Source organism: Schistocerca piceifrons, chromosome 8, assembly GCF_021461385.2.
Source record: "Schistocerca piceifrons isolate TAMUIC-IGC-003096 chromosome 8, iqSchPice1.1, whole genome shotgun sequence".
In the NCBI taxonomy this organism is placed as follows: Eukaryota; Metazoa; Arthropoda; class Insecta; order Orthoptera; family Acrididae; genus Schistocerca; species Schistocerca piceifrons.
The window spans coordinates 15934139-15946881 of record NC_060145.1 but is presented as its reverse complement, the minus strand read 5'-3'; the positions used below and the strand labels follow the sequence as shown (position 1 = coordinate 15946881).

Here is a 12743-nt window from a genome sequence, read left to right as displayed (position 1 = left end):
GTGACCGAGCGGTTCTAGGCCCTTCAGTTTGGAACAGCGCGACTGCTACTGGTATGGATGTGTATGATGTCCTTAGGTTAGTTAGGTTTAAGTAGTTCTAAGTTCTAGGGGAGTGATGACCTCAGATGTTAAGTCCCATAGTGCTTAGAGACATTTTTTGAAACCTGTGTGGGTACGTGCTCTCACTGTGTGTCCACCATCTCATTGTTAGCCCTGTGTATTCCCAACAATGGGCAGCAGCGTGTACACAGCTGTGACAAAGGTACGCGGTACTGAAAGAGCTCGAAGTTTATGTAATAGCACAGAGAGACTTTGTCATAACCACACAGTGAGTTTACAAGTCTGGCCGGCTAACGCGTTGGCCCACCAGTATAACGCGGCGGCGGCGTGGATTTGCTTTAATCTTTGACCACAGCAGGGTGGTGAGCACAAAGGTGGGGGCTTCCGAAAGTCCCAGAGACGTCTCTGGTGCCCGAGCCGGCTACACGGGTGCATGCCCGCTGGCCAAGATATCACCCTACAGCTACAAAATATCACATAGAAAACACTAAAACTGAATCCAAAGCACCTGTGTTATAAATAAATACATCAAGCTGCACGTCTGTGCTATCAATTGTTGCTATGCTATAATTTAACGAATATTCGCTCGTGCCTGTTGCACCCTTTCCATCAGCCAAATCGTCTCGAATTACGTTATTTCTTCTTAACCTTATCCAGTAGACAGAGCTGAACCACGTCTCAACACATGCCAGGGTACCTAGACGAATGGCAATCGTAACATGGAACAGAATTTGTATGTTGGATCTTACTGGTCGAGCGTCCACTGGAGCATTTTAGGTACTACTCGTACACTTGTATACAGGGTGTTACAAAAAGGTACGGCCAAACTTTCAGGAAACATTCCTCACACACAAATAAAGAAAATATGTTATGTGGACATGTGTCCGGAAACGCTTAATTTCCATGTTAGAGCTCCTTTTAATTTCGTCAGTATGTACGCTCAATGGAGCACGTTATCATGATTTCATACGGGATACTCTACCTGTGCTGCTAGAACATGTGCCTTTACAAGTACGACACAACATGTGGTTCATGCACGATGGAGCTCCTGCACATTTCAGTCGAAGCGGACGTACGCTTCTCAACAACAGATTCGGTGACCGATGGATTGATAGAGGCGGACCAATTCCATGGCCTTCACGCTCTCCTGACCTCAACCCTCTTGATTTTCATTGATGGGGGCATTTGAAAGCTCTTGTCTACGCAACCCAGGTACCAAATGTAGAGACTCTTCGTGCTCGTATTGTGGACGGCTGTGACATAATATGCCATTCTCCATGGCTGCATCAGCGCATCAGGGGATTCCATGCGACGGAGGGTGGATGCATGTATCCTCGCTAACGGAGGACATTTTGAACTTTTCCTGTAACCAAGTGTTTGAAGTCACACTGGTGCGTTCTGGTGCTGTGTGTGTCCATTCCATGATTAATGTGATTTGAAGAGAAGTAATAAAATGAGCTCTAACATGGAAAGTAAGCGCCTCCGGACACATGTCCACATAACATATTTTCTTTCTTTGTGTGTGAGGAATGTTTGCTGAAAGTTTGGCCGTACCTTTTTGTAACACCCTGTATACAGCAGATTATATTTGCGATGTGTGTTGTGACCTTTACATGTATATGACATGGAGAGCCTAACGCAAAAGCTGTCACCTAGATTACGCCCAATTTCATTCAGATTTTGAGTGATATTGTGAGTCATAATATTGTCCCTAATGTACTTTGAACTTGGCTAACGATTTATGTTGGTTGTGTCATCTTGTGTGGGATTGGCGAATGTGCGTTTCAGGTAGTCCGGGGCAACGCAGATTGCGACAGTAGATGTGAGTGTTGAGTGTAGATTAAGCTGCCGTTATATTGTTTCTGGATAATACGGTGGAATATGTGCCGTCAGTCCAGAAGTGTTCAAGTGTTGCATCGACATAGTTAACGATTGTGAATGACCACTTTTGCCTACGTGAATACGTCGGCAGAGACTGTGGCAGTGGGCGTGGTAAGAGGCTCTCAACACGATATGCCAAGAGACCAAATGAAGTCACCCAGGAGATGGGCTCCTCTTGATGCCTACCACTTGAGCCCTGGAATCACCAGATCTAGCAGCAGTGGTAGCAAATGAAGCAGCTAGGAGTGGATGAACCTGCTCGGCACACATGGGACCATCTGCCAGCCTGCAGTACATCTCGGTGTCGGCAGTAGTCTAAGATAGGATGCTGCTGGGTCTGAACAGCGAGTACTTGAAGCGGCTCTGTGCAGCTTTGTGCTTCGCAGGCGACCAAGACAATGCAGTGTGAGACCACAATGCGAGCTACTCCAACTCGCTACTCCAACTTGCGACTGTGGCCTGCTGACACCAAACACGCCGGCTCACCAGTTTTCCGACCGCGACAGCACCCCCTCCCCCCCCTCCCCTCACCCCCTCCTCTTGATGCGGGCTGTAAAGTCTGTTGAGAATGGTGCTGCCATAACATTCATCCCCCCTTTGGAAGATATGGTCCACTGAATCCTAGACTGGTGCTAAATCTTAGAATGAAAAGTACTTTTTACATTCTCCTACTATCTTATTTGGAACGAGGTGTTGCTGGCCGCGCACTGCTGTGGCTCAGTCTGTTTAAATGGAAAACAAAGAAAAGAGAAAGAACACGTTTATAATATGTATGCGATTTGGATATACTTCCAGATCTCCTTCTGCCCCCTGTCTCTGGTCATCTCCTCCTCCACCTCTCTTTGCCCATCTCCTCCTCCTACTCCCTCTCTCTCTCTCTCTCCATCACCTCTTCCCCTCTCTCCATCCATCTTCTCATCCTCCATTTCTGTCCATTTTCTCTTGCCCCCTCTCACCCCTCCTCTCTGTCCATCATCTCCTTCCCTTTTTCCCTGTCTGTCTTCTCCTCCTCCTTCTGTCACGATGCCCTCCTGCCCCCTCTCTCTCTTGATACCCTACTTTCGTTTCCCATTTCCTCCCACCCCTCTGTGCATCTCCTATTCTTCCCTCTCCCTGACCTTGAGTCTTGCTGTGCATACAGCATTCCAACCATAGACCAATAAGCCATAAATACAACTTACCTATTTCCTAACAACATTTCACACATAAACACACACACACACACACACACACAGACACAGACACACGTATATAGGGTGGTCCATTGACCGTGACCGGGCCAAATATCTCACGAAATAAGCATCAAATGAAAAAACTACAAAGAACGAAACTCGTCTAGCTTGAAGGGTGAAACCAGATGGCGCTATGGTTGGCCCGCTAGATGGCGCTGCCAGAGGTCAAACGGATATCAACTGCGTTTTTTTGAATAGGAACCCCCATTTTCTGTTACATATTCGTGTAGTACGTAAAGAAATATGAATGTTTAAGTTGGACCACGTTTTTCGCTTTGTGATAGATGGCGGTGTAATAGCCACAAACATATGGCTCACAATTTTAGAGGAATGGTTGGTGACAGGTATGTTTTTTAAACTAAAATACAGAACGTAGGTACGTTTGAACATTTTATTTCGGTTGCTTCAATGTGATACATGTACCTTTGTGAACTTATCATTTCTGATAACGCATGATGTTATAGCGTGATTACCTGTAAATACCACATTAATGCAATAAATGCTCAAAATGATGTCCGTCAAACTCAATGCATTTGGCAATACGTGTAACGACATTCCTCTCAACAGCGAGTAGTTCGCCTTCCGTAATGTTCGCACATGCATTGACAATGCGCTGACGCATGTTGTCAGGCGTTGTCTGTGGATCACGATGGCAAATATCCTTCAACTTTCACCACAGAAAGAAATCCGGGGACGTCAGATCCGGTGAACGTGCGGGCCACGGTATGGTGCTTCGACGACCAATCCACCTGTCATGAAATATGCTATTCAATACCGCTTCGACCGCACGCGAGCTATGTTGGAAGTACATCGCCGTTCTGTCATGCAATGAAACATCTTTTAGTAACATCGGTAGAACATTACGTAGGAAACCAGCATACATTGCACCATTTAGATTGCTATCGATAAAATGGGGGCCAATTATCCTTCCTCCCATAATGCCACACCATATATTAACCCGCCAAGGTCGCTATGTTCCACTTGTCGCAGCCATCGTGGATTTTCCGTTGTCCAATAGTGCTTATTATGCCGGTTTACGTTACCGCTGTTGGTGAATGACGCTTCGTCGCTAAATAGAACGCGTGGAAAAAAATCTGTCATTGTCCCGTAATTTATTCTTGTGACCAGTGGCATAACTGTACACGACGTTTAAAGTCGTCGCCATGCAATTCCTGGTGCATAGAAATATGGTATGGGTGCAATCGATGTTGATGTAGCATTCTCAGCACCGACGTTTTTGAGATTCCTGATTCTCGCGGTATTTGTCTGCTACTGATGTGCGGATTAGCCGCGACAGGAGCTAAAACACCTACTTGGGCGTCATCATTTGTTGCAGGTCGTGGTTGACGTTTCACATGTGGCTGAACACTTCCTGTTTCCTTAAATAACGTAACTACCCGGCGAACGGTCCGGACATTTGGATTATGTCGTCCAAGATACCGAGCAGCATACATAGCACACGCCCGTTGGCCATTTTGATCACAATAGCCATACATTAACACGATATCGACCTTTTTCGCAACTGGTAAACGGTCCATTTTAACACGGGTAATGTATCACGAAACAAATACCGTCCGCACTGGCGGAATGTTACGTGATACGACGTACTCATACGTTTGTGATTATTACAGCGCCATCTATTACAAAGCAAAGAGAGTGGTCCAACTAAAACACTGATATTTCTTTACGTACTACACGAATATGTAATAAAAATATGGGGGTTCTATTTGAAAAAACGCAGTTGATATCCGTTTGACCTCTGGCAGCGCCACCTAGCGGGCCAACCATAGCGCCATCTGGTTTCACCCTTCAAGCTAGACGAGTTTCGTTCTTTGTAGTTTTTTCGTTTGATGCTTATGTCGTGAGATATTTGGCCCGGTCAAAAAGTTCCCCATCACCTCAGTTTAGAGAGTTCTGGAACCTGTACAGAAAATTGGAATAGAGATCAACATAAACATAATTTCCGCCCTTTCTACAGCTCATGAAAACCACATATTGCTTGTTGTGCCACCACACAGCGAGACTCTCAGAGGTGTGGTCCTGATTGCTGTAAACACCGGTACCTCTAACACCCAGGAGGACGTCCTCTTGTATTGATGCATGTCTGTATTCGTCGTGGCATACTGTACACGAGTTCATCAAGGCACTGTTGGTCCAGATTGTCCCGCTCCTCAACGGCGATTCTACGTTGACCCCACACAGTGGCTAGTGGGTTACATGAACAGTCCTTTTCAATCTATGCTAGGCATATTCGATAGGGTTCATGTCTCGAGAACATGCAGGCCACTCTCGTCGAGCGATGTCGTTATCCTGACTGTGCACCCTGGGGGCGCGAATTGTCGTCTATGAAGACGAATGCCTCGCCGATATGCTGCCGATATGGTTGCACTATCGGTCGGAGGATGGCGTTCACGTATCGTACAGCCGTTACGGCGCTTTCCATGGTCACCAGCGGCGTACGTCGTCCCCACATAATGCCACTCCAAAGCAACAGGTAACCTCCACCCTGCTGGCTCGCTGGACAGTGTGCCTGAGGTGTTCAGCCTGACTGGGTTACCTCCAAACACGTCTCCGACGATTGTCTGGTTGAAGGCATATCCGATACTCATAGGTGAAGAGAATGAGATGTCAGTCCTGAGCGGTCAATTCGGCATGTTGTTGGGCCCATCTGCACTGCGCTGCATGGTGTCGTGGACGTCGGGAGTGAAGTTGCGCATCATGCAGCGTATTGCGCACAGTTTGAGTCGTAACACGACGTCCTGTGGCTGCACGAAAAGCATTATTTAACAAGGTGGCGTTGCTGTGAGGGTTCCTCCGAGCCATAATCCTTAGGTAGCGGTCATCCAGTGCAGTAGTAGCCCTTGGGCGGCCTGAGTGAGGCATGTCTCCCTGTATCTCGTCCATGTCCGAACAATATCGCTTTGGTTCACTCCGAGGCGCTTGGAAACTTCAATTGTTGAGAGCCCTACCTGGCACAAAACTAACAATGCGGTCACGATCGAACCACGGTATTCACCGTCTAGGCATGGTTGAACTACAGACAACTCGAGCCGTGTACCTCCTTCCTGGTGGAATGACTGGAACTGATCGGCTGTCCGACCCCCTCCGTGCGCTGCTCATGCATAGTTGTTTACATCTTTGGGCGGGTTTAGTGACATCTCTGACCAGTCAAAGGGACTGTGTCTGTGAATAATAGCCACAGTCAACGTCTATCTTCAGGAGTTCTGAGAACTGGGGTGATGCAAAACTGCAGGGGCGGATTCCTGATTGGAAATGGAGGAGAAAAGGGGAAAAGGTCCTGTGAACATGGGTCCGGAAATGGATCGTCGCCACGGTAGACGGCTCTGACAAACGGCAGTTCCCCTGAGCATGTGGCGTGTCTTCCTTGTGTGTAGCAGGCTGTGTGACTGACGCAGCCTACTGTAAGCAGGAGAATGGTTCATTATTCATATAGGGAAGACGCTGAGACGGTGTTTGTGTACTGTCAAGCAGATAGAAATGGTCGAGAGGCAGCACAGCTGTACCAAAACAAGTACCCTGACAGACACCAACCACATCACACAAGATTGCAAGCCCTTATTCGATGTTTGCATCGTCACGGGGCCATTCAGACAAACGAATGTGCCGGTAGGCCGCAGGCTGTGCGTACACCAGATCTGGAGGATGGGGTTCTAGAGGGTGCTGAGACGGACCCCTGTAAAACCTCCAGACAAGCGATCCACCAACAAAGTACAATTATGTGTATCCTGCATGACAACGTGTGCATTGCATCCCACGGAGGCCACTTTGAACATCTGTTGAGGCGTGGATATGATGCAGCTCTGTACAGTGTTCCGAGAGGATTTGTTGTCGTTGCACGCACACCGTCCATTTTTTCCCTCCATTTCCAGTCGAAAATCAGTCCCTGCTGTTGTCAGTTTTATTGATGTTCACCCTGTACTGAAGTACATCTGCAAAGTACTTTTCAGGTTTTTCATAATAAAGTTTCCCCTTTACTACATATATTATATATACTACATATACATATACTACATATATTATATATATATAAGTTAAAAACATGTATATAAAAGTATGCTCGTATTCGAATGCAACGTTGTGTCAAAATTTGAAAGCAATCGATGTAGAACTTTTAGAGATTTACGATTTGAAACAAACAAACGTTTGCGTTTGTATTTATGTAGATGTAAATATTCGTTCGTTCGAAATCTTAAATCTCTGGAAGTTATTCACCAATTGCTTTGAAATTCTGACACAACATTGAATGTGAATGTACTACATGACGCTGCAGTAGGTATGTAAAACACGCAAAATTCGAATGGAATGCAAAGGTGTGTAAAATTTATATGTAATCAGCAAAGAACATTTGGAGACACGATTTTGAACAAAGGAATATTTACATTTTTATTTTTACTGATTTCTGCATTGGTTGTCTCTTGTCCTTTGTTCAATTCACCCCAAGGCTTATGGATACAAGTACATTAATAACTACTTAAATGTTAGAGATGAACCACTCAGTCAGAGTTCCCCACTGTAGACGGGCATAGGCTACACAAACGAGGATCAGAATCATGAACACAAAATTCTTCTTACTATGATCCTGTGATGGTAAGTGCTGTGGTACTGCTGAATATGCTGGAACATCGGTTCCACTCTAATGCTCTATCTGGCCATATGCTCGTCTGGGGAGCAGAGTGAGGACAGATTCAAGGTGTTATTTATAAAAGTGATGTTCTTAGCAGATGGTACTTTAACGGATTATCGGACGAACACAGTAGAGGATTTGTGAGGTTTATGGCTGTAGCTCTTGCTCCTGTTTGGCAGTAGCTGAAAAGTTGATACTGAGATGTTGGGCTGTATTCCACTGACTCCTAATTCCAAGCGTTCTGTTCCCTTTGAACATCCTCCATCATTATAAGGCTATGTCTACAAGAACAGAACGGAAGAAATTAACATGTATCAGTGTCAGTCTCTTGACTACAAGCACACTTTGTGCATACATCCGTGTATTAACCATGCCCATTCTTTATGTCCTCTAGCGTAATGCCCAGATCATCTGTGTTTGAGCCAGTTTATTACTGAGTGATGGGCGCATGGGACACTATGCCTGAGCACCTAACATAGCCCACACCTTCCTGCGTACAAATCTTCAGCAGACCCTTTAGTGTTACCACTGAGTCCACTTCCATGGAGCAAACCTTCAAACCGATCCTGCACTCCAACGGTACCACCATTTTCAATCATTTGAATGGAATGCAGTAAAGTAAAAAACGTTTTGTTCTCACTGTCCACGTTGTGATAGATGAGCTGAATTCTGACTCATGATGACGTTGGTTTTTACTGGCTCTCTTCTGATACTAGTCTAGTGGGATGGATGGAGGACACGTCAATTAATGGCCAAGGATGGTCGTCTCTAACCTGGGATAGCGTGCGCAGTGCGATGGGTTTCATAATACCATTAACTCGGTAACTGTGGTATTGGTAGGGCTCAATTTTGAAATATATTCCTTGTTTAGTAAGTCAACGATGCACTGATGGAAGGCAGCAAGTCGATGGTGTGTGACGACCCCCAGGCAGCACGTTTACCTCAGCATGGCACAAGGCAATGGCAACACATGTTAACTGGGTAAATGGACAGGGGGCGGGGAGGGGGGGGGGGTGGCCTCAGCGAAGTAGCGACTTCAGCCTGTGGGCTTTTTGATAGTCGCTGGTCAGCCAGCAGTTCTGGCAGTGGGTCAGGTATGAGGCATGCTGGGCGCAGGCCCCAAACTCGAGACCCTGCAGAGATGCCCAGAGTCCAGATGGAGTCACCCATGGTATGGTCTCCTCTATCTGATACAAGCTTGAACCCTGCCTCTGATGTAGACAGCACGTATTGGCATCTGCATGTTCGCTTTGTAACAGGATGACTGGAGCAGGTGACGCAGTCGGGGTTGTATGGCGTGGCTGGGTAGGAGAAGGTGACTGTTTTTAGCAGTCTTCCTCTTTATTGTTTGTTCTCCTAATACGCACGCAGTCTGGGGAAGGCGATGTTGCACTCGGTCAGCAGCTACGCATGCAGTAGGAGGTTAGCGGCATGAGGCGGGGCCCAGCTCAGCTGCCTCCTGCAGACGCTGCGCTAGTGACAACGCCGGGAGTCGCCGGTGCAGCAGTGGGCAACGCCCACCGCCGGCCGGTCCTCGGAGACGGCGTCAATGATGACGAGGACGTGACAGCGACCGAACGCCCAATGGGTCGAACCGAATGCCGACGCCCACCTCTGATGTCCTTAAATAGTTCAGGCCGCTGCTTAATCCGCCGGTTACGCGGCGGCGTGTTTATTAGAAGGTTCCCGATGAGTTGGCTAACGCAACCGCGCCACACGTGGGCCGCGCCTGCGTATTTCTGCTGAGCATGCGTTCTGGCTGTTGATAGCTGCCGCACACGTACACACATACCGATGCTCGCTGCAAAACTGTGTCACCTGCATAACGCACCGGCCAGTCTTCGTCCGCCGTTTGCCGTGAGGCTGGCGAATCGTGCACTGAAACACACTAAATCACAATTTCGCACCGTATTTCCTAAAAATAACCCCTTGTCCTCTACAGCTTCACTTCCTTGACAGCTTTCCAGTGTCTGAGTTTTGTGGAACTGTACTACTTCAAATAATGATATTTATAGGCTTACACTTACTCCATTTTTTGTTACCTTATTAAATATTGCTGGTACGTGTACTGCACAACTTTTGATTGATTTGGGACGTTTGGTTTGGAGGTTGCTACTACTACAAATGCAGTCAACTCTGGCTCCTATCTGCCCCTGATCTGCGCACTATCGTTACAGGTGAGGCCTCTGCTGCTGATGCTCGGGGCGTCGGCGTTGCTGGAGCCAGCTCTGGAGGCGGCCGAGGTGCTGGGCCTCTTCCAGTCACCGGGCCGCAGCCAGTGGGTGCTGGCGGAGACGTACCTGAGGGCGCTGGAGCGGAGCGGCCACCGCATCACCGCCGTCACCACCTTCCCCTCCAGCCAAGGCGGCACCGGGGGCAACTGGACCGAGATCCTCATACCGAACCCTCTTAATACAGACGGTACGTATCTTACACATTAACAGAACCTTCTTTTTGCTCCAGCTTGTAGGAAGCCTCTGTTAACCAGACGAAACGCTATTCTTACCTAACTCCTTATCTTCATCTGTTTGGTTGTCACACTGGTTTTTTATTTCACAAGCTCCTCTCTTTGCTTTGGAATTTTACCACAGAATCTTTAGAGGTAGGCACCTTCAGCTATCAACGCAGTGCTGGCTTGGAATGTCGCGAGTAATCCGTCCCACATAAATACAACTCTCACACATAGCATAGTGATGGAATAAGTAAGTTGTTAATATTCTGGAAAAATACTGTTACAGTCGGTCAAACCCATTGCTTCATAACGATTGCAAGAATTAGTAGTTACAGCATTGGTGGTATTCAGGTATATGCGTCATTGTTCCTTGCTGCTAGGAGACAACGACAGGTAGCTGTTACTGTCTTGGGTCTGAACTACACTACTCGCCCTTAAAAGTTGCTACACCAAGAAGAAATGCAGATGATAAACGGGTATTCATTGTGTAACCTCCCCCCTCACTTATCGACCTTAATGACAGTGAAAAATTAAACCGCGTGTACCTAATGGGAGTTTTGAAAAAGCAATCGTCACCGAAGTTAACCTGTCGGTAAAGAGGGAGGAAAGGGTTACATCTAAATGAAAGGAAATGTGCTAATGAAACTGGTGGAAATTAATTTTGAAAAGGGGTAAAGTTAATAAAGAAAGTAAATGTGCGGCCGTTACGTTAACAATTAACTAGCGGTAATTAGATATTTGAGATTTGGGGGAAATCACGGTCGCCAGTCCTAAGGACAATTACTATAGTAACTGAAAAAGAAAGGTTATTACACATATAATTAACACTAGAAGCGTGGCAACTGAAGGTTGACACGTGTAGTGTGAAAACTGAAAGTTTGTCAGAAGTAATAAATTTCGCTACACTCTGACTTAATTTAGCAAAAGAATTAATAAAACCGGAAAATCGAAAGTTAATTTAGTGACTGAAGTTAATAGTGAGCTTTCTTTCTGAAGCACATCGAAATCCAGTAAAATACGGTTAGTCTTGGACTACCTCAACAATCATTTCAAAAGCAACTTGACTCTACGCAATTTAGAAACAAGATATTTAACTTTGAACTTGAATTAAATGATTCTGAACTATTAACAATAGTAAAATTTAGTACGTACCAAGCTGAGCTGCAGTCACAGGTAAGCTAAAATATGCTAACAAAACTCGCACTCTAAATTTGTGCTCGTGTAACCTAAATATTGTAGCCAGCTACTGAACTTTGAAATTAAAGCAGTGAAATCTAATCATATTATTTTAATGCTGGCGTTTGAATTTCAACGACACTCGGGTTCATTTCGGAAAAGGAAGGGACCCTGCTTGGCGATGCAATTGGGACAATGAGCAACAAAGGTTCATGCTAAGTTGCTGTAATTTTGCGAGGCAAATGGAACAATTTGAAAAGCTGAGGTCTGCCATACAGTTCTGAAACTTTACGTGCTTTTAGTCTTCCTTGTTGGTTGATTGAAGGTTTGAAGCCGTCGATCGAAGAGGTGGCGACAGTCACTCATTGTCGGCCGTCGCTGTTGCAGAAGCTGGATGTTGGCGCGCCTTCTTCTCGACACGGTCACCAGGCGAAACGGGCTCTTGATGTGCGCCAGCTAATGCTTCCCGTCCGCGACACCATGTCAGAAACTATCATCGCGAGTCGAGCGCAATTACATGCTGCCAAACCCCGAAAGCGCGGCAACTCGCGGGAGCGTCACACAACAACTGCTCCATTCGCTACTCCCGCCAGACTCTCACTGTTCTGCCCGCGCTCCACGCGGCAGAGTTAACACTACCAAAGATCCTACACACTTTGATTCGTCACACGACCTATCGACGTAATCGTTCGATAGCAGTTTTCCCTAGGCAAGACCCAGCGTAAAAATACAAATAATATTTACGAAACAAACCAATTATACATCGACATGAGTGCATAAATATATATATACAAACAGTAAAACAATTACAATATATAAAGAGACAGAAATGTCATATCTTGAGGTAACAAAACAAGGAAAAAAATAATAGTACGATAGATGGAAATAGGAGGATATGCATTTCCGGCGTTACACGTGCCCCACATTGTCTGAGGATGTTCGTGTAACGTAAACAGACTCAGAAAATGTCCCAAAAAAGAAACAGCGGAAATGCATATGCTCAAAACATCAAAAAAATTTAGCATTCGTCTAATTAACCATAAACCAATTTGTAGACAATAATAATTGAGTGGAGAAACTCCTAATCTTATTCCACTCTGTCATCTTGCACAAAATAAAACAGGTTGACAACATATCAAAATTCATAGAAAACGGTTTAGCTATTCCAAAATCATTAAAATTCGTAACACTATAAGAAATGGAATACTATTTGCAAAATTGATCAGAGTACATGGTCATAAAAAACAGGTATATCAAAATACGCAAACTAATAATTAATTACATAGAATACACATAT

The 12743-nt window shown here is 45.8% G+C and overlaps 1 protein-coding gene across 1 annotated transcript in view; it reads left to right on the top strand.

Moving 5' to 3' along the window:
• Positions 1-12743, top strand: part of LOC124711695 (UDP-glycosyltransferase UGT5-like) — a 114192-nt gene that overhangs the window by 21139 nt on the left and 80310 nt on the right. The window contains exon 2 of the mRNA XM_047241895.1: positions 9996-10239. Coding sequence (XP_047097851.1) covers positions 9996-10239 — 244 coding nt within the window. The remainder of the gene's footprint in view (positions 1-9995; positions 10240-12743) is intronic.